The 23,434-nt window shown below is 39.9% G+C and overlaps 1 protein-coding gene across 4 annotated transcripts in view; it reads left to right on the top strand.

Moving 5' to 3' along the window:
- The window catches only part of Astn2 (astrotactin 2), a 917,671-nt gene that overhangs the window by 857,887 nt on the left and 36,350 nt on the right, over positions 1-23,434 (top strand). For all 4 annotated transcript variants that reach the window (XM_034502232.2, XM_034502233.2, XM_076934798.1 and 1 more), the window contains one exon: positions 2,074-2,215. In XM_034502232.2, the coding sequence (XP_034358123.1) occupies positions 2,074-2,215 (142 nt within the window). The remainder of the gene's footprint in view (positions 1-2,073; positions 2,216-23,434) is intronic.

Consider the following 23,434-nt stretch of genomic DNA (forward strand, 5'->3'; position numbering starts at 1 on the left):
TTTAGTAAAGTAATAGTTGTGTGTTCATCTCGGTGACATTTGATCTCCTGAACCTTTAATTCTTGGTCAGATTTTCAATACTATGCATATCTTTTCTTCTGTGAAGTAGACTTTAAGTTCACCAAGAAAGTAGCTGGTTACTCCAATAATAATTGTACCACTAGTACATTCATGGACATATATTTTCCTGTAATTGTTATTATAGTTCACAGGATTCATAGCTTGGTAAGGCTGTGGTCAACTTTTCTTCTCAAGAAGGCTTTATGAAAACTTCTGGTATCATGAAAGCTAGCCAGGAGGCGGGACGTTTTATGGTTACTTACTAATTTTATTTCTTTGTGACCTGTGACCAACATGCATCTTGTTTTCAATGAAAGGATCTTATCACAGGTTCTGGTAGGCAATCAAGAGCCTCAGTAATATCCTGTATTGTTTGGGGAATTTCTGGGATTCCCATAACCAACAACTTGAGTGTTGTCCTGCATCTTTTTATTTGGCCATCTATGGCTTCTGGGAGAAACATTATCCCCTCTTTGGGCTAACTAATTAAGTCTTTTATATGAGTATAAGCAAGGAAGCAATAGGTGGGAGAACTTGTAACACTTCATATTGTGTGGTGTAAAGTACTTCCTCATACTCTTGTTTTGCTTCTAAATTACTCAATTTTTAATTTGAAAGGAACTAAAAGGCTGTATAGGCTAACTTCCTTTATTTATTTTCAGAATTTTATTGATTTTTTTGTAAGTGCTTGTATATTTTTATTGAAGACAGCTTTAAAACTAAGAATAAGCAAAATTAAGATTGAAGGGTGTCCATTATCTTACCTCAAAAATACTAGTGAGCATTTGCTATATTTTTCTTTCTCCTATTTTAAAATCATGTATGTGTGAAATTTTCACAAAATAATATTCTACAACTATGGGTCCTATTTTTATTTTTTTAGCTTAAATATCTCAGAAATGTCCTTTCAGATACCTTCATATCTTCCAAGAAGTTATTTTAAAAGTTATGGGGTATTCCTTTATATCATTGTGAGACATTTCTATAATGTTAAATATTTAGTTATCTCTAAATCTGTTCTATTTAAATAGTATGACACTGTTTTTACACGTTTATCTGTTACTTTTCAAGAATTACTAGAGTATTTTCACCTTATATAGAAGAAAACTAACGTGCAGAAATTAGGGTTTCTCTATTCAACTTAATCAATAAATTCCTGTCTGAGCTAATATTAAATTGATAGAGTCTAAAAGTTCAGTTATTGTTTCCAGCTTTTGCTTTCTAGTCTTGCTTGTAGAGTTCTCTTTCCAGTTAACTTCAAATATTTCCTTAAATCCAGTGGCTAAGGTGGCTTTCAGCAGGTACAGAGTTCAGGGACTCATAAGTACTTAGCATAGATTCCATTGTCATCTTCTGTCCCTGTGACCTTCATTACTATTCAGTCGGAATTCTTCTTCCCTAACTTATCTACGTGCACCTCCAAATAGCAGTCTATGAATCTCACATGAGCATGTAAGAGTGGCCATGTGGAATGAAGACTCTTGTCTGAAACCCAACTCCTCTAATATACACGGAAAAATCTACATGTCTAAGGAAGAAAGTCTTTGGTCATGGAGTCAGAAGAAAATGGCAGTGACAGGATAAACAGTTACTCTACACCTAAAGAAGAAATAATTCCTTTGCTCTTACATGCATTTTGTTATAGAATAACGTACTTTCTTTTAGCTTTGCCATATCTGACAACATTCAGTATTAATGTTATTATTTCACAGGTAATAAAATTTAAGCATAAATTTGAACACTCATCATATGCCTGTCATGGTGGCTCACCCGGCAAATGGGTGGTAGACTGAAGAAGAGAAATAACAAGTGCAAAGCCAGCCTTGGCTATATGGCAAGAGCCCATCTTAACAAAGCTAATAATCAATTGTATATCCAATAGGCACTGTAGGTGATAATTTACAACCTTTTCAGATCTGCCTTTTCCCCTGGTAATTTCTTTTCACCAAGGCTTGCACTTGAGAGCTCATCTTGTGTTTTTGTTTTTGTTTTTGTTTTTATATCTCCTTTCAGGAGAATTCCTGAGTTTTGCTGATGACTTACTCTCTGGCCTGGGCACATCTTGTGTAGCAGCTGGTCGAAGCCACGGAGAGGTCCCTGAAGTCAGTATCTACTCGGTGATCTTCAAGTGCCTGGAGCCAGATGGTCTTTACAAGTAAGAGGTAGTGGGCTCGTGGGGAGTATGAAGCAATGAAGATGGCTTTAAGCTGGAAGTGATAACAGGAGTTTTTCGTTTCAGAGAACCTAATGTTTCTTAGCTTGTCTGTGTGTAACTATAGGAGTCAAAGGTTTAGAAGTTTCTGTTTAGAATGTGGTAGACCACAGTGAGGCATGCAAGGTGAGTGCTACAGGTCCCACAGAAGTCAGACACTAAACTCTATACTGTTCTTTCTACTGATGAATAATCTGCAACCAAGATAAGGACAAAAGCTTAATCAGGGTCACAATACCTGCCTACTCTTCTGGTTTTTTTGTTTTTTTTTTCATAATTTCTCTGAGATATGTATATGTGTGTATATGCACATATTAAGTTACACTGATATATACAGCTCACATAAACTTCTTTGTTAGGTGTGTGTGTGTGTGTGTGTGTGTGTGTGTTTCATTTAGTAATATAAAAGGAAACAGGAGCCTTGTTTTTTTTTTTATTTGTTTTCAGCCTCTATGAGTATGGCCACATCTGGAAGCAGGCATCATAAATAACAATAAGGAGCTCTAGAGACCAGCTCATCATATTGTTAATGATGAAATCACAGGTCACCTCCTTTTATTCCTCTAGAAAGCTGTAATTGGTGAGGTGCTAAGCTTTTCAACAATTACTCAAATAATTCTTTTATTTGCATAATTTATTTATTTATCTACTCAACCATTAATCTATCCTCCATTTATCTCTCCTGTCTCTTCTTCCACTAATCTATCCATATAATTCATCCATCTGTTTATATACTCTTACATTGAATTCTCTTTTTACTCCCACTTTTTCTGATTCTTTTTATGTCCTTATATTACACTAAGGTCTTGTCTGATACAAAGGGGCCTATCCTCAGATGACTTACAACCTAATGGTGATAAGAAAGTCTATGTATTTATGATTTGGGAATATTTAGTTGAATAACCTTAAATAAGTTGCCATATAAATAGAACAATAGTCAAAACTCAAGACTATCACTGTGAACAGAGAATTGCATCTTGTAACCCTGACTTCGATCTCAGAGTTGTTACAATTCAAACTTTATCTTCAATCAGGGAATGCTATAGAAACAGGGGTTCTGTGCTACACAGATACATCTGGCCAAGCTAACCAGAGAAGTATGATGTACAAAAGTTCTTAAAGAATGGCCACAGTCTTAATGGTGAATACTAGGACTGGAATCTGGATTTTGAGATCCCAACTCTACAGCTTCAGAATCAGTGAGCACTGGGTATCTGAGCTGCAGTTACTGCACTTGTGCAATGCAGCAAGCACACAGCTAAATAAATGCTGTCAGTTCTCTGACACTAACATCTATAATGTTATTGAGAAAGTGGAAATTTTAGAACATGTCCTAGTGTCAGGCTTCTGATACCTCTGCCATTTCTTGAGCACATACACAAGAGGCACATAGATGTGGGTTCAAATCTATGACTTTCTCTTCATTGGTATTTATTCTGAGTCTCCAGCTTCTTCTCTATGAGAATGTGCATGGCACCCTGAGGCTTCCCATTTTCTCTCTTTGCAAGTATCCACCCATTCATGTGTCCATCTGTCCTTTTAGGCTACTTGGTGTGAGCCCCTAGAATATAACAACTGTTAACTGTTATTTTTGTTGCTGTTGCTACTGGATTATGGCAGTCATGATTTTTCCCTTCTCCTCATCTATCCTTAGATTGATGGATCAGGTGAGTGAATTATAAAAATCAGCTTTACCTGGTGGGTTCTTATCCATTAAGTCAGAAGAAGTAGCCCTGTCTTTAGGTGGTACTGTAGCTTAGCTAATGTCTACAATTCCATTATGTAAAAAGCAATGAAAGGTGTTTATAAATCTCCCCCAAGCAATTAATGCTGAGAGGTGATGAGTTGGCTTTTAAATGAACTATCTTTTAAATGATAAATACTTTCCCTCATTTCCTCTTTATCCAATTCCCTAGCACTGTCTCTGCTTCCTGATTCTTGAGGTAGGGTCACCTTATTTCCTCTGCATTGGAAATGTGCTTGTCATGAGTTTGCCTTACCTATCTCTTGACACCCCTTTGTTTTATTTATTTCTTTTTGAAATAGGTTTCATTAATGGCTCTGGGATCTGGGCCACTCTGACAGTGAGCTAGGGTATTGTTTGGAACAGTCTCCCATCCCACTGGCGGCTGTCCTCCCATGAAGTCTGACCGACTTGGTCTTGAGTTTTAAAATAGCTCCCATGTCTGTTCTTGGGGTTTCTCATTTTCTGCTTGCTCATTCATCAGCAAAATTTGTTTTCTTCCTTCTGAGCCAAAAACACGGCATGTGGCAACATAAAGAACACAGGCTTTGGGGACAAGCTACCCTGGGTGTGAATCCTGATTCTGCCCTTGTGTGATCAGAAATTGATCCCAGACAAATGATCTTTCACTATTCTAAGTGACAAATTCTTCCTTTTGAAAAAATATTGATAGAGTCACTCCTGCCTGATAAGTTTTAAGAACAGAGAACTTTATTAATAAGAATACAAAATACTAGAAGCACAAAGTTTTCCATATTGTCTGGTCATAAAAGGCCAGCAGGAAGGGTTAACAATCTTCAATCTCAATCTCTCATTATCACTTTCCTCCTCCTCCTCCTCCTCCTCTTCCTCCTCCTCCTCCTGCTCCTGCTCCTCCTCCTCCTCCTCCTCCTCCTCCTTTTCCTCCTCCTTCTTCTTCCAAGGGCAACTTCAGAGGAGTTGGTTTTCAAGAAGCAAGACTGAGTCTGTCCAGCCCTGAAAAGATTCCTCTGAGACAGAAAGAGAAGAGGAAGAGACAGATAGTGGAGGGAAGGCTCAGAAAGCCAGATTTTCATATCTAGCACAGTCATCCCCTCACTCTTCCATCCAAGCTCCCATTAAGATTCAACTGACAGTAGAGTAGAGAATCACTGTTCATGCCCAGCTCCCTCCACTTCTGCTGGGCTGAAACTCCATATACTCTGCCTGGTCTGAAGTTGCAGCAGCTTTAAAATGAAGCTTTGCTGTGGGATCTATTTTCATTCCCAGTCCCAGGACTCCTGTCCTTCAAGCTTATCCACTTCTATCACTTTCCTATTTGCCCTATCTAGGACCTCTCTGTTCCCTTATTAGTATCTCTTTATCTTATAAACTTTCTCTGGTTATTTTTTCTATAGATTCCTGTCTATGTCTTTCATTTTTCCTTCCCATTTGCTATTCTCTGGAGGTCTTTTTTCTTTTTATCCAAGTGGATATCAGTCTCTCTGCTCTATTTTTTATTTGAATCTTTGGTTCTGCCCCCTCTTATCCAAACTTCTTTTCTATGCCCTACCTAGTAAGGCAAATTGCTTTTGCAGCCCCTTCATCCATGTAATTTTACACAGTGCTTCAGGGTGAGACCAGTTGGAGGAATGAAAGTCAAGGCTGATTTTCTGTCCTAAGCTCACCCTCCTGTAACAAATCAGAAACATCAGCAACCGTGCCCCATTTCAATTGAGTTTCCTTGTTTGTTTCATTTGTTTTGCTCTGAATGAAAACAAACAAAAGCAGAAAACGGAGAGGGTTCCCCAGAGGCCCAAGAATGGGGTCAGCTTCTTATCTCTTGGGTAGTTGAAGTCCAGGGTGACCTTGAGTGAGAGTGTCCTCTTTGACCCATGGCAGAAGCCAGGGTAGGCATCCAAGGTCCCTGTCCTTACCTGGGTAGGGGCCTAGACACTCTTCTTGTAACTACTTTCCAATTTCCTATTACTCAAGGTAATTAGCCTCCGTCTTGTCTTGGCTGTCTTGCCTCCTCAAATAATGGCTGGCTGCCAAGGGGTCCTCAGTGAACATGCCAGAAGCAGCCAGGCTTGATTCCTGGGGTGGGGGGCTCATTCCCACACATTCAGAGGCTTGCCTCAGGCCCACCTTCACCTCTCTGGCTTCTGCACTATGAAAGGAATTTCAAAGAAGCCTGGGTACTGCATGAATTGCCAGCATCCATGGTGGGAACAGAGTCTCAAGGGAAAGACTTAGTAGGGGTGGGTGGGGCTGGATGACTAGACAGAAAACCGAGGCTCTAAAGGAAGAAGAGAATTGCATAAAACGAAGTTCTGAGGTCAAAAGGCAGACAGCCATCTTCACTGCTCAGTTCCACCTTGGGCCAGTTCCTCCTTCTCCACGAATGATGTTCTGCCTGTAGAAAGGAAAGTTAAACTCAGTAGTCCTAAGACTTGTGTACTAGGTAGACATTCAGAATTCAAACCAGAGTTCTGATTCTCACAGTACTACATCTTTACTTTCTGGACAATGTTAATAGTAACGCTCTTATACAAAGAAGTCATTGTTCCAGAAACCATGCAAGGCATACACAAGATCTCATGCAATTTTACCATAGCCCTATGATAGAATAGTTGTGTTCTTATTATCTCCCATATCAATGACAGGGAAACTGCAGTTTAAGGAGGTAATGAGTTTGTAGAAATCACATGACAAAGAAAGACTACATCCCAAGTGATGCCAATGCTCCAACTATCTTCTAGCCATGCTCATTTCTACACATACGAGTGAAGTTGTAAGAGGAACCAGAAGAAGGCTTTGTCAATATTGATTACAATGGGAGAAATACCAGACATGGATACCAGGTGACATCTATCACAGCCTTTGCATCTCAGAAAGTAATTCAAGTATCATCTTTCCCATCTATGTAACAGAGATATTAACTTCCTCTGTAAATCTGGGAGAAACAAACTCTTCCTCCTAACATCATCGTAGATATTAGGTGAGACAAAAGTTTGATATCTCCTTTGATTGTAAACACATGTGAAGGGTCATCTAAGAGAAGCAATAGAAAAGACAAGAAACCTTGTGACTCTACATATCTAGTAACATATCACACACACACACACACACACACACAATCATATCTTTGTAGTAAACAGAGATTATCTGGGCTACAACACTTTGATTTAATCACTTTATGGTCTGGACAGGTTTCTTGACATCTAGATGTTCCGTGTGTAAGGTAGAGTCGTGATACGACCTACCTGATAAGTGAACTGATACATGAGAAGGACACAAAACACTACCTCCCTCAGTACTGGTAATTGACAAAAAAGCAAGAATAAGAACAATAGCCACCATTACTACTATTTATGATGCTCTATTTTATTTCAAAACCAATGCCTTACATGGTCTCTGTTAGCAGCCTGATGCTCACCACTTTTCAGTGGGAGACCACTTTGTGTTACCCCCAACTCTGTTCCTTCCCTCACCACTTTCCAGGAACACCTACTTCCTTGAGGTACTTACCACCAATGCCCACTTTTACTGTGTTTTCCCCGGATTTTGTCCTCAGTGGTTCCTCACGTTCCTTCATATTCTTTCTTGTCTATAGAAATCATCTGGCTCATGCACTAGAGCCATAATGATTTAGTGAGGCTCTTCTTAAGTTTGTTAAATATTGGATAGGTTTTTAACTCAATGCAAACATTGAGCACACACCTACTTCTCTTCAATCACTCACAACCTTCTCCTACCTCTCTTACAGTCAAGGATTTCCCATTACATACCCAAATGATTGTTCTGTTTCTCTCTCTCTCTCTCTCTCTCTCTCTCTCTCTCTCTCTCTCTCTCTCTCTTTCTCTCTCACTCTTTCCTTCTCTCTCTATCTCTGTCTTTTTCTCATATTTTTTTATAGCCTCTCATATTCTCTCTCCCCCCCTCTGGCTCTGTTTCTCATCTTCTTTCTTTTTCTTTCTCTTTTTAAAAATCTTGTTTGACTCAATCCTTTAAAAAAAAAATCTGTATCTAGATAGAGTAACTAATGTACAGAGTGGCTTGAAAACTTTACCACAACCACAAAATGAATAATTGGAGAAGCCAAAATATATACTAGGCCAACATAGGTCCAGTGCCTGAATTCAACACTACCCTCACTGGATAATGACAAGAATCTAACAAAGACATAATACAGGTCTCAGAGTTGAAACAACCCTTTACACAAAGAAGATCCTTACACATATGGATTGGGAACAATATATAAAACTAATTTTCAGTTTTCCTATTAAGTGCTACACTAGCTACTCCAGAGCTCCTAATTTTGTAGTGCCCTCCAGTCTTCACACCATACAAACAGGAAACCCTGCATGTCTGTGATGCCTATCCTGCCAAGGAATAGGATCCTAATGTCATTTTAGGTGTTCTCAGCCCTAGCTTTCATGTGATGAGTTGTTCCCTAGTCTCTAGACTCCCATGTTTCTGTGAAGAAGTTCAGACAACTGGCCTAGAGATGCCTTTCCAAATACTCAAGACTCATAGAGACTAGGGAAAAGTGTGTGGGCTTTCTACCCTCAGGGTACCAATCTTTCCTGGATACAGTCTAGGAAGCCCATTGAAAAAAACAGTTAAGGCCACTACCATGCATGCTATCATTATACATTAGATGATGCCCCAACCTTTCCTTTTATTTACATTCCTACACTAGCCTCTTTATTTTCTCTTTTTGTGCCAAGAATTAGCACAGAATTTACTGGAAACAGAATGAAAGTCATCAAGAGTCTTCTAGGGCTAGCTTTCAAAATTGCTTTCCCAGTTGATGAGAGGCCAGAGACCCAAGGGCCACCCTGTCTCTTGTCCTAAGTGGCTATGAGGCTTTGGCCAAGTGATTTACAATTGGTATGTTCAGCTTATCCATTTGTAGAGATTTGAAGAGGCTACCTCCAAAGACATTTTTAAAACGAGAACTTGTACATCTCCTGAGATTAGATGAAGTGGGGAGATATAATAAAACTCTGGCAGCCAGAGAGGCCAGCATCAGTCCACATAGAAGACTTGAATTCAGGGTACAGTTAAAGTTCTCTTCCTTTCCCTTGGCTTCTGAGCCAAGTCCCAGACATGACCCAGACAACATCTGAGAGACTTCCAGCTCCTAGGAGAAAGGAAATGTACAAAGAGGAAGTCTTCCTGGCTGACCACACTGCAGTGTCTGAACCAACATGGGATGAGGCTGCTGCTCAAAGCAGATCCAGGACACACCAGGCAAAGAAGCCAGAAGGGGCTGGATGTAGCTCCTGCCCTGCTCTTTCCTGACTTTTTACCACTGAAAATTTTTCTTTTTTTTCTTTGTGCTCCTCTTCTCTCTCTCCATTTGATATTATTTTCCTCTTTCCCTCATTGCCTTTCTTCTTTGCTTCTTTTCTTTCTTTCCTTCTTTTCCTCCCTCTGTCCCTACCCAAACCCCCCCCAATTCTTAATTTCATCTATGCTTTCACTTCTATCCATCTCTTTATTGCTTCTTTTACTTCTTTTCTATTCTCTTCCTCACTCTGATTTTCTTTCTCCTAGTCATGGGTACCACCTCCCACTCCATGCTACTTATCCTGCCTGTCCAACTTTTGTCTCTGCATGGACCTTGCTTTGACTTGCTGTTTCCTTGGCTGCATCTTTCTTCCTTCTGTTCCATTCTCTTTGCTTTGCCTTTCTCAGTCCCTGCCTTGCACAATCTCAGGATTTTACTTCTTCCACCATTGTGTGGGTTTTCTCCATCCTTCTCTTTTCATATCACACCCCAGCCTATGGACCAGGAGAAGGCTATTATTAGGCTCTGTATCAAGGAGCCAGCTAAGAATGGTCAAGCATACCTGATATCACCAGGGACCAGGGACTCTGGTGTCACCCCAATCAGGAGGAGTGTGGACTGTCTTTGGCTATGGTGCCCACTCTTATTGTTCAGGAAATGAGGGTGAGTGGGGACAGATTAGTGACTTAATTCTCTTCAACATCAGGTCACACTGACCTCTTCAAAATGCACGTTTGGGGCCCCAGAGAGGAGAAGAGCTGTCTTCAGGCCAGAAGCAAACACAGCCATGTATCCCAAGCCAAGAGAGACTCACAGAGGAAAAATAATGCTGTTCTTCAGCCGACAGACAGCGAGGCTCCTAAAACCTGCTGGGGACTTTAGGGAAGACTGTTTCTTCCCTCAGACTGCATCAGGATTTCATCCAGGAATGGGACACCAGCCAGGATTCCAGAAGGACAGGGCACAGACTGCTCATGTGAACTTGGGAAGGGGGTTGAAACTACTTCTGAGCTACAAAGATAGTCTGTGAATGACAAGCAGAGGACGTGGACTTTCTCCTGTGGGTCATAAGGAACTGTCAGAATCTTTTGATGAGATCTGAATAGATTTCAACCTGTGCTTTGAGGTAGTAATTCTAACTATAGTGTGGAGATTAGGCTGGGCTAGATGGAGAGTGGGATAAACCAGTTGATGCAGGTAGAGAGAGAATGATTACGCCTCATAGTTCAGGCCTCAGTGTCTTTGTTGAGTGTGGAAAGTGTGCTGAATCAATATGAGCATGGCTTAACTCATTTCTAAAATACTTAGTAATACCCCCTTCTTTTCTTCATAAATGATCATAGTGTGGCAAGCTGTAGAAAAAGTTGTATTAGTTGACCATTTACAAAGTGTCTCAAACTAAGCTAGATATACCTGTGATAATTTTTTTAGGGTAACCATAAGACACTAACACAGAGATTAAGGCAATATATGTCAGAATATAAGAATTATATTCTGGGTCAAGAGACCCCGTCGTGCAGAAGAGAATGAAGCTTGAATATGGAGGGCCAGGATGGGAGAGATGGTGTTACAGGAAAGAAAAGAAACTTGCTGGCCGTACTGCATCTTCATGGAGAGCTCCAAGGTAAAGCTGCTATGTTGCCAGTGCTCCATGTCTGCAGGGAAGAGGTAACTCCTAGTCAACTTAACAACTAGCCACCCAAACAGTCTGCAGATCATGGCGTGCAGAATTTAGGGTCACTTTCTGGGTGTACTGTGAAAGAATTGTGGTTTTTCAGAGGCCTGTATATTCCATAAGCATTCAGAGGCAGGATTCACACATGGCAGTCCTATCTCTTGACACATGGTGTTTCCCAGAAGGTTCTTATTATCACTCGCTACATTAGCATCACCTTTAGGGACAACCATAGAGATAGCTCAGCGTGGTAACAGATGTCTTTCCTTTGTTATCTCAATCCTGACTTAGGTCAATCATCTTAGGAATATGGACAAAGAGTCCTGTCGGTTTGCACTTCACATTTCTCACTAGCACCACAAGCAGGGCAATGGGAAAGTCCTCTCCTGCTTAGACTGAGACTCAGGAATGAACCCAGGTGAAAAACCAGGTCATCTAAGCTTTTTCTGTTTCCTGTATCTTGGCTATGGGCACAGGAACTGCACAGATTCCTGTCTCTCCCTCACTTTACTATATTTACAACTGGGAAAGAGGAGGCTCTGCCCAGACTTACAATGTGAAAGTGTTAGTGGACTACAGGGGATCAGCATTAATGATGTGTAGAGAGGCAGAGGTGAGACAAAATCCAGACTTCTGACATTTTCCCATTCTTATGTGTTCTCTTTTCTCCTGAGGACAGACCCTTCCATCTACCAGTAACTTCAATCTGTGTTTTTATTTGAAGTACAGAATAACAGTGCCTGGGAATATAGATATCCATGACCCACACATCCCCATGGCCTATCCTATGTCACTCAAAGTCAGAATGGATTGGATCAGGGCCTTAAATCTACAATAAACTACATTCAAGTACTCTAAATCATCTGAGGCTACATATTTGAGACAGGCTTCCCTAAGGTCATTTCAAATCTCACGTGGTTTTGTTGTTTGTTTGTGTGTTTCATTTTGTTTTTACTGTATAAGATAATTTTTGGAGGGGTATCACAATTTCCATACCTGTGTAAAATAGAGAGATTGCTATTGCCTACTTTAGAGAGTCTTAGTTCTGTCTCTGTATTTAGTGAGATCTACTGTGAAGCTCAGGGTGACATGGAACTCATTCTTCCTGCCTAGCTGACCTTAAATGTGGGAGGTACCTGCTTCTACCATCTGGGTGCTGGAATTAAAGGTGTGAACCACGTAGCTCATATGTGAGTTTTGTTGTGAAATAAATAGTCATGCTGAGGATGCAGTGTTCCCAGGCATAGTGTAACCAATGGAACATGTAAGGTACCAAATACATGTAAGATCTTCCTTTAAATGGGAGTGTTTTAAAATGGGAAACAAGACCTATGACATTCTTTCAACATAAAGTGTAGGCAGTTTTGGGATCATTTTCCTATAACATATAAAATAAGAGACGTTTTATACCTCCTTCTAATTATCTTTCACAAGTTCCTTGAACATGTTCTTGTTTTTAGAGTCACAGAGAATTTGCCACTGACCAATAGTAGAGAGACTTCAAGAATCATATGTTATGTGTCTGCAAATTTATAACAACCAGAGGGCCTGTCATTTGGTTGATGCCTAATTCAGCAAACACCAAGTATCAATAATAAGCATCACTCCATGACAGGATGGAGTTAGTGGTTGAAAAAAACAGTTGTAGCTGTTAGCCACAAACAAAGCCATGACAGGTACCTGCCTACCATTACCATCATTAGCTATTTGTCAAACTTGACTGTTACATGCCAGCACTGTGCTAAGGTTCTTAGGTCAACTAACTCTTTGAAGGTTAGCAATGTTCTATTTTATAGACAAATAAAACAACACTAGAACATGACTTGCCATAGTCACTTAACTGGTAAGTGGTAGAACCTTGATTCTAACAGAAGCTTTCTGGCTCCAGACTCAACATTATATACATACCTCCTTTACACAGAGATTGAGATAGACTTTGAGGTCTCATGGCTCTTGCTGAATGAGCTTCATCTGGTGTTGGAGTCAAATTTGCAATAAGACAATTAACTAGGGTAGATTAGTCCCACATGAAAGAATGGGACTTATAAGGAAGCTATAATCTCTGTTACCTAGTGGTCCTTAAAGAAGAAATCTTTGAGCTTAATTTGGGTAGCACTAAACCGTTAGATTAGGGAAGTTTACATCCTAAGTAGAAGAAATGGTTGAAACAACTGTGTAAGGATATGATACATTGAAAGATTTCTATGTGGTGGATGATAGAAAGTTTAAGATAGTTGACACACATAATAAACAATGTTGGGGAGGCAGTTCTGATAAAGCCCTATAATGCAGGCTAGGAAGCCATTGATGGATTCTGAGCAACAGTGAGAAGGAGACTTGGAATTAAGAGATATATCTTATCTCAGTATATGACTGAGGCTGAGGATAACTGTCGATGGTTTTATAATAGTTCTGATAAGAGGCAATTACATTGCCCTTAAATCTGTGTCAGCCAATAGAAAGAAAGAGATGGAAGATGAGACTTACAGGATGTGGAACACTGGTGTTTAGACTTTCCTTTGGAAGTATGACAAAGGACAACTAATCATGAAGTCTTGTGAAGAGGTTCAGGGTCGAGATTTGAACCTTTAAAATCTGGGTTCAGATCCTGACTCCAGCAGTTAATCACTGAGTAACATATGAAAAATTACTGAAAGCCCAATCAAGAAGTTTACTACAAATTTGAGGCCAGCCTGAAATACACAGTGAGTTTCAGACCTTTTTGAGCTAAGAATTAGACCCTGTAGCAAACAGTGCTTAACAAAAAAAAAAAAAAAAAAAAAAAAAAAAAAAAAAACGTGTTAAAATTTTCATTTATGAAACAGGAATAATATATTGTACATTGTTAAAAAAACAATCACATGTACAATTTAAGTTAAAAGCTTCACATAGCAATTCTTAGCACCCAGTAGGCCCTTTATTCATGTAAACGTCTGACTGTGTTCATCACTCTTATTGCTGTATACAATCATAATAATCCTGTCTCCTTTTCTCTCTCCACCCAGTTTGTTCTTTCACTGTCCAACTTCCCTCTCTCAGCCCTCTTTCCCCAGGATGCCAGAAATGAAATAACATTCTTTGCATGTTTGTTCCCCAGTGCCTGGCAGCCTTCCCATAGACCCCTGGCTGGGTCAGGACTGATTTGCATTAGCATGTAGGAGGCCAGTGCAAAGGGGAGGGAGAGGCCCTGTTTACAGGGAATTTCATCAGGTTCTCTAGCCAGAAAAAGGAGAAGTGAGAATTTCTTTCTGGGAAACGTTCACAGATTAGGACAATCCCAGAAGGCTCTAGGAGCTGCCCTGCTTGTGGATAGGTTGTGGGTGAGTGGGACGTAGATGTAACTCCCAGGACTGTATGCAAATCCGTTCACCCTTATCATAGGCCAGGAAATTAATATGCTTAAATTGCTCTTTCTCAATCATATCTAAGTCCCATAACAGGTTGAAGAGGCTCTGCTCAGGGCAAGGAAGCCACTCAGAAGTCATAGGAGAAATAAACAGGAGTTTTTCTGGTTTCTGGATGGCTATGAAATCCACAAAAATATCCTTAGGGAAAAGAAAGTAGAGGTGGTACCCACAGACTTGTTTTGTGTTTGTCTTAGCTTTAATCTTGTGAAATTTTCCATATTATCTGTCTTAGCATCATAGCATTTTCCAGGAATCTCAATACCCTTGTAAACATCTAGATAGCCAATGGCAAGCCAAAGAAACAAGTCCCTCATGGTGTCTCAAGAGTAACATTGCTAGTGTGAAGTGTATTGCTCCTAAGGAAAAGAGTGATGCCCTTTGTAGACCAACAAACTAATCTTCTGGATCTTCTGGATCTTGGTTTAATAAACTGTGTGTGTGTGTGTGTGTGTCTGTGTGTGTGTGTGTGTGTGTGTGTGTGAGAGAGAGAGAGAGAGAGAGAGAGAGAGAGAGAGACAGAGAGAGACAGAGAGAGACAGAGAGACAGAGAGACACAGAGAGAGACAGAGAGACAGAGAGAGAGAGAGGGATATTTTTATATTTTTATCTAATTATGGTACTGAGGATTGAGCCCAGGGCCTTATTCATGACCAGGAAACACCCAAACTACTAAGCTAGACCTGTAGCCTCTTTCTGTTGTGTTTATTTCTTTGTTTTTTAAAGAATAATTCCTCAAGTAGCCCAGACTGACATTGGGCATTATCTGAAACAGACTATGAACTTGCTATCCCCCTGCCTCAGATTCTGAGTAGCTGGGATTCTAGGCCTATACCACAAGGCTTGACTTCACCCCTGATTTCCTCTTTTATTCCCCCCCCCCCGTTCCTCTCTGGAATGGTTTTTTTTTGTTGTTGTTGTTTTGTTTTGTTTTTTCCCAAATAAAACCTTTTGCTTCTATATCACGTTAGTGTCTTCATGGATTCTCAGGAAAAGAATTAACAATTTGAAATGCAAGTACTTAAAATGTGCTTTTCACACACTAGTCACCATTCCAAAGGCTTTCAAAGTTAGCTTACCTAGACCTTTCAGGGAGGATAGTAGTCCATCATTGCTAGTTCACAAATGAGAAAATTCAACCTCAGGATGTAAAACCATTGGACAAAAGTCAGTATCAGAGCTATGATGTGAACTCAGCAGACTGCATCCCAAGGCCAAGTTCCAAATAACTAATTCAGAATCCACATTAGCATCTAATGAGCCTCTAGGACAGTAAAGCTTATGTTCTCACCTACCATAGGGCATTGACACATGCCCATGTGCCATATGGACTGACTCTCTCTCTCTCTCTCTCTCTCTCTCTCTCTCTCTCTCTCTCTCTCTCTCTCTCTCTCTCTCACTGTGTGTGTGTGTGTGTGTGTGTTAATTTTGTTAATTTTTCAGTTTTTCCTAGAATGGCACCCCTTTTTCTGAGTCTCTGTACTGTACTCTCTTCTACTAAAGCCTCATAAGAGACACAGAGAGAAGGGAAATGTAGTACTTACCCTGATGCAATTCCTGTTCTTCAGGGAGGAGACAAATGTGCACAAACCCCTATGTCACACATTAATTAACTGGTAACTACCTTTGTAATATACAGATTATGAGCTATGGGAAAAAGTGGCTAAGACAACAAAGAAGGTTCTGTTTGTTTTGTTTTGCCAGGAAATAAGCTCCTTCCCCCTACTTTTCTTTATCCAACCATTAGTTTCTAAGCAGTTGCTGTAATGTGACATTTTCCCTATTTGCATGTGTGTTTGTTTATCCCACTAGCTTGTGTCTACTTCTTTGTAGCCTTCTGCACTTCATTCTTGGAACTCAGAGATCAACTAGACATTGCCCTCTGCTTCCATAGAACTCATAATTCTATGTGTTCAGTGGTGTGAGCCCTCACAGGAGCAGGGACTTCCTGCCCAGGGAAAACTAGCTGGAAAGAATGACAGGACATTGGCCTCGAACTTTAGAAACTGATTAGGATCAGTAAGATGGAAGATTTGGAGACAAAATGTTTTCCCAGGGGCAGGAAGTCTCATGTGGAAAGTTATTGAGGAGCAGGACAACCTTGAAGTTTTACAAACCACACCAGGTCATCCTAGTACAATATAGCTACACATGAATGTATCAATCCTAATGGCATTGGTGGGGCTTAAACCATGAAGGGACTTTAGGGCAACCTAAGGAGTGTGAACTCTTAACTTGAAGGTGAAGACAACCATTAGGGATCTTGAGCTGGCTGCTCAGTGAACATTGTCAGATTTGCCGAAGCCTCGTTCTGACCAATATAATAGTGATGGGATCATGGTAAGGCAGAGAAAGCTGTAGGAAGCAAGTTGGGAAGTCAGACTTTGCTTGCCTTGCCTGAGTGATGTTACCACTCTGGCACTGGGAAGCCAGGACATAATGTGAATCATGGTGCCTAAAACCCCATTCAGAGTTGGAGAGATGACCCTTCAGCAAGTAGCTTCCCAAGGAAGAAGGATGCTTCAAAAAGGGGAACAAATAAAGCCTAAGTCTTATAGCCCCAGAAGAAACCCATAAGGTTGATAGAGTGCACTAAGTCTTCTCAAAGCCAATGCCATTGATCCTTTATTACTACATTGCTCTACCCCACCAGATACACTAGGGTCCATCTAAGATGGGAGGAGAAAACAGAAGGCCCTACTAAGGTTACACAACCAAATCTGTGAAAGGAAAATACATGAAAGAGTAAATGGGTTCTTAGGAAATGTGAAGTAGACTGCACAGAAGCCATAGCTTCATATCTAGGCTTCAGGAACGAATTGCTGAGCTAGTGATGGCAAGGCTCATTCCTGCATGTTGGAGTGAGGTAAAATTGAATGGCCAAGAAGCTGAAGTTCATTCATGCTTCAGTGCTGTCTCAGTCCTTGGACCCTTGGAAACCCTATAGAGATTTATTTTTCTGTACGAGTGGAACAGTTGTGTCTCAAAGTCAAGGTGAATGCAGTGAAAAGATCTCTGGGTCAGCCTTTGACTAAGTGCCAGCTCTCTCACTTTCCAACAATGTGTCCTTGGTTTAAAAGCCCCCTTGCCATCCTCTTCACAAACAGCAAATTCACTGAATGCAAAATGTGGCCAATAAACCCTGCTTTGTCTTGCTCTCAAGGTTATTGGTACAATAAGCTTTGCAAAGTATAAATTGATAGGTGTAAGGGATGTGTTTGTTTCTTTCAGTCCTGAGACCCAAAACTAAAAGCAGAGAGTATAAGGAAAGTATAATAATCCACATGCTACCCATGCATGTCACTACAGTGTCACATTTGCTCCAGGCTTCAAAGAAATCAAAACTAAAGATGCACTTAAAGACAACAGTGCCCACCCCTGCCAGGCTCATTCTTCTATTCCCTCTGAAGAGATCACCATTGTTCTGAATCTATATCTGTCTAGCCTAAGACCAAAGGAGGCTTACACTTCTTTGTTGTTTATTCTTTAATTTACACTGTCATCCCTGGTTTCTTATGCTAACACATTGAAACTACAGCTGCTTCCAGCTGACACTTGCAGCCTGTATTGTTTATTGTTAATATTAATCTGATTTCTCTAATAACCATGCTTTCAAAGTCACGCTACAGAAAGGTCCCCAGGGTCTTATCTTTCTCGTGGGGCTCTCCTCCACTCCCTTTTTGTGTCAATTCCTGCAAAAAAAATTAAATATTTTAATAATGTTGTCTTCTAATCTCGTGCTTACGCAAAACCTTACGTCTCTGTGAGCTTGTCCAGCCATTTCAAGGTCTTATCAGCACTGAATGCCTCAACCGTGCCTGGCCAGCCCATTGCTCCCATTCTGGTAACTCAAGGTTTTCACAGCTGATGTGTCCAATAGACCAGAGAGGCTTATCTTCATGAGGTAAAGGAAGCCGGATGGTGGTTGGGGCCCAGGAATATTAGATGAAGGCTATGCAAGGTTGTGTGAGTTCAAAACAGCAATCAAATCTGATATCTAAAACAAATAGAAGTATTGTGGTCAGGAGCACACAGCTTTTATAGGGACATAGACCATGTCTTTGATATTACATTACACATATCTCAAGCATGTGTCCTTATATAGTGACCTTACTGCTGTTCTGAGCCTATTTCCAATGCTGGAGGCTTACGTCACTGCAAGGTTCTTGTAAATGTAGGGAAGAGGCAGATCCCAGTGCGTCTTTAGGACTATACCTGTGGCTGCCCTACACTTCCCACATGGATGGCTGCTGGGAAGAAGTGGTAAATGGATCCAAATTATAAGTAAGAGAAATGAGGCCAGATATTTAACACCAAAAGTTAGAGAAAGGCAAGTAAATGAACTTAACCCAAACAGCAAGCAAGTTTCTCTTTACAAATATTAAAAGTCACACTGACGCTTCATGCCAATTGTAGTGGAGACATGGCAGGAACTTTGGGAAAGGCACCCTTCTTTGCACTGTTCTCAATCCTGACTAAATGTTATTCACAATGAGGAATGTCAAGGAGGTATTATCCACTACAGTGAGGGGCTATACAGCATCCAACCTTAGATTTGCATTGAGTTCACTGTGCGACCTAGGGCATAGCAGTTGCCTCGCTGATCATATTTTAAATGAAGAGTGTCTTGCATAGAGATTGGGCTGTTCACACTACCTCATTGGTGACATTATTTGAGTACCCTGAGGAATTCACAATTGACAGAAGCATAGCCCCTGCCAGCTATTTCTTTTCCCTGGTATTTTCTACCTCTCTTGATAATTCTACCTGGACATCAACAATATTACATTACGTCTGACCTTTATGGACAGCCTGGATGTGAATTTGATTGTTTTGCTATACTGTTGACATCACCCAACTCCATTCTTTATTGTTGAGACCCCTCTGAAACTGTGAGAATGACAGATTGCAGCTTTCACCTAGGAAAAGGCTTTAAAAACTTCCTACATCTTCTCTTGAATGTGTGAACAGTGCTAAGCTTCTATCCTGTCCTGTTTATCTTATTTTCATGTGAATGGGTCTTATTTACTAAATACAAATGTATTAAGAGTCTTTAATCAAGACATTGTTGATTCATGGCATGGATGCTGTATAGCAAAAAGCCCATGTATGGGGGGGAGGGTTGTGTGTAATGAATGAATCTGAGAGCAGATCTCACCATGAAACTGACCATCTATGTGACTCAGGTGTCCCCATTCATATATATGAATATATATATATATATATATATATATATATATATATATATATATATTTATACACACACACACACACACACACACACATATGGGAGAGGGAGGGGTAGTAGAGAGATGCCCTTGAGGAATAGCATTGGTTTGCCTTCTCGCCTCTGAATTTCTTCTATAATGTCTATGGATACACAAGACAAACTATATTGACATCAGCTACACCAAATGTGCATCAGAAGACAGAATAGCTTAGTACGAGTATGGGGTGAGTAAATGGCCACTTAACAGCCATAGTTGGTTGTAGACTTCCTAAGTCAATGTACTGTTGAATAGTCAGGCTTCCAGGTGTTTGGTTTGTTTGCTTTTTGTTTCGGTCTTTTTATTTTTGTTTTGTTTCTTTGTTTGTTTGCTATCCATTATTGTTTAGTTTTGGTTTGGTTTCATTTCTCTGTATTAACAACCTTATCTGTACTAGAACTTGCTCTCTAGGCCTCAAACTCATAAAAATATGCCTGCCTCAAAAGTTCTTTGATTCAATGTGTATGCCACCATGAATAGTATAACTTCTTATGGTCCTTTTCTCTGCTTTCTCCATATCCTTCTTTCCCAAGACTTCCATTGTTAACTTTGAGGGGAAAATCAAACTTTTCCCTGAGTAATTTCAATGTTTTATGTTTTACCCTTGCCTCCTTATGCCAAACTTTATATATACATACATGTACATACATACACACACACACACACACACCTCATTCCCCCCATACCCACTATAGGTATAAATATACTTATCCATATGTGATTGGACATAAAATTGCTCCCAATGAAGATTGTTATATCCATGTTTGTAAACACCATTTGCCTGTTGTTCTGGTAACCCTTAATACCCATATATTACAACTCATAAATGTTAGCCTATGAGATATTATGTATTTGTGTCAAAATTTATTATTTATTAATAGTAGATGTATGGCTCTTATAAACACTGAATTCCAAAGCTAAGTCCTTGAACATTGGCTGTACCACCACCTAACTATGTCCCATTTACTATAATTACACTTGTCCATCCTTATACACATTAGAACCACATTTATCAATATGCAACTTTTATCTTTATTGTATCCAAAAATGAATGTACAAATAAGTATAGATTCAATGACAAATATATATTTAGACATATTGGAGATATGTCATTTGCATAGTTAATATGTCATATTCTGGCTATACAAAGATTATCTAGATGTTGCCCTTCCCATCAAGGATCAGATCATAGGACATTAAAGGACAAATGGTAGAAAGCATAGCTGGGCCACATTAAAGTGATCATCAATAAAGAAAACACAGATGAACAAGATGTCTTGATCTTCCTCTCCAACACCATGTTTCTCACTTGTACAAAATCGGTTGGTGAAAGCTTCCTATACTAAGGAACACTCAACACAGTTAGAATGTCCCGTATAGGGAAGGGAAGAGTGGGTATTAAGGCTAAAATCACATCCTATAGGAATAGAGCAAAAACCCCTCAGGTTAAAGGACAATAACATGCTTGAAACATGGTAGTTTGACTGATATTAATGAAATGTGTAATGAAGAGTGAAAGTTTGCAGGAGGCTGGCCAAAAGTTTTGTGGGTCAAGATGATTAGTTTTGTGTCAACTTGATACAAGCTAGAGTCATTGGAGATGAGGGAGGCTCAAATGAGAAAATGTCTTCATGAGGTAGGGTCATTGGCAAGCATGTGGGCATTTTCTTAATTAGTGGTTGATGAGAGAGGGCCAGGCCCATTGTAAGTGGGGTCACCCATGGGCAGGCAGTCTTGGATTCCATAAGAAAGCAGACTGATAAAGCCATGTGGGAAAAGATAGTAGGTACACTCCTCCATGGCCTCTGCATCAGCTCCAGATTCCTGCCCTGTTTGAGTTCCTGTCTTGACTTCCTACAATGATGAACAGTGATGTACAGTGGAAATCAAATAAACATTTTCTCTCCAAGTTGCTGTGGTCATGGTGTTTCATCATAGTACCAAAAACCCTAACAAAGATGTGGGCAGAGATTTACTTCCTAATGTCTTTGCAGCTCAGTTTGAAGAAGCTACATTCTACATTACAGGTGATGGGGAGAGACTGAAGATCTCTGAAGGAGGTATGATATTAATAGATTGCCTCCTCAGTAATGTATCCCTGGAGAAAGATGAAGAATAGACAAGAAAGATGGCTATATGCATAAAGAGAGTGGTAAGAGATTGCTTAAAATAGGACTTTAGTGTGTAAGTGGGAAATAATCACAGAGTTTGAACAATTCTCTACTGGAAGGGGAAAGAGAACAAATGGAGAAAACGATGAGAACTTGGATCCAACTTGAAAACTTGTATGAGTGTGGTGGAGGGATGAGAATCATAATAGAGACACCACTTGGTAGTTGGTGGATGCTGTTGTCATTCTAAATAAGCAGCATAAGCAGATGCATCACTTGGCAAGTTGGGGGCTGAAAAGTATGGGGGCAAGGAGATTGATTTGTCAATGGCTAGTGACTTACAGTAACTACAAAGGAAAAATCTATCTAAGAAGATATTCATGGATATGCAGGTACAGGAAGGCGCGCGCGCGCGCACACACACACACACACACACACACACACACACACACACACACCACCCCAAAACAATTTTGTGCTCTCTCTGTCCTTTTTGGAAATAGTATAGAATCATAATCAAATGGCATGAAGTGAGCTAGGAATTCATTAAAACTGAGATCTATAGAATGACAGAGGTATTTAAAGGCCCGTAGTTTTGAAGCCAGGCTATCTAGGAGAGCATCCCAGCTCTGTCATTTTCTGAATAAGTTGCCTAATTTCCCTGTCTTCTCATTCCTTTCACTGTCACAAGATAAAGATGGTCAAATATATCAGATGATATTGTACTATGGTTTGATGGGTCAGCTAGCATATTGCAGGTGTTTGATCAGTGGAAAGTAAGTATATCTGGGATGCAGTACTTAATAATGTCCCATGTAAGCATCACATTGTAGCCAAAAGAGAATAGCCATGGGAATCAGACAAACTTGGGTTCAGAAACTGACTTGCCAGTTCATAATGAAATGAGCTTGGGCAAGTAATATTATACCCCAATTTTATTTTCTTCATTATAGTGATGATACTTATTTAGCCAAAGAAAGGGAGGACCAGAAGGAGGTTAGAAGATTTCTAGTACCTGAATGAAACCCATGTAAAATGCATGTACTCTACCCATTTTTTTATTTTTTGAAAATTTCACATATGAATAAAATTTATTTAAATAGATCATGCCCACTCCTACCATCTCCTTCCACTCCACTCCTCTTGGACCCCACCACCAATTATCCTTTCAAATTCACATTTTCTTCTACATCCTTCTCCTCTTCATCTTCTTCCTATTCTCCTTTCCCTTTATAATCCAAAGTCCAACTAGTGTTGATCATATGCAGCTAGGTATAGGACCATTCACTGGACTATATGCTCATGTTTAATAAGTATCTACTGAAGGTTTACCTTGTAATCTGACAGAGGTTTTGTTATACACATTAGTGGCTAAAACAGACTTTTCCAATTCTTAAGAACTTAATATTCTAGCAGTGGGGGGTGGATGTTTTAACATAATAAACAGGTGAACATTCTGCATATTGTGATGTCATAAATACTTTATGGAAAAGATTAGATTTGACTCAATGATATAAGAAGTTTGGCATAGTTGAAATTTTAAAAGGGAACCTCACTGAAATCAAAGTATTAACCACACATATTTGAGGGAGATGAGGGAGGAACTGGGGTGAGAATATTTAAAGGAAAATAAGGAGCCAGTGCCGGCTGCTAGAGCATTGAGTTGTCAATGGCTAGTGAATTATAGTAACTACAAAGGAAAAA

This window comes from Arvicanthis niloticus, chromosome 5 (assembly GCF_011762505.2).
Source record: "Arvicanthis niloticus isolate mArvNil1 chromosome 5, mArvNil1.pat.X, whole genome shotgun sequence".
NCBI lineage: Eukaryota > Metazoa > Chordata > Mammalia > Rodentia > Muridae > Arvicanthis > Arvicanthis niloticus.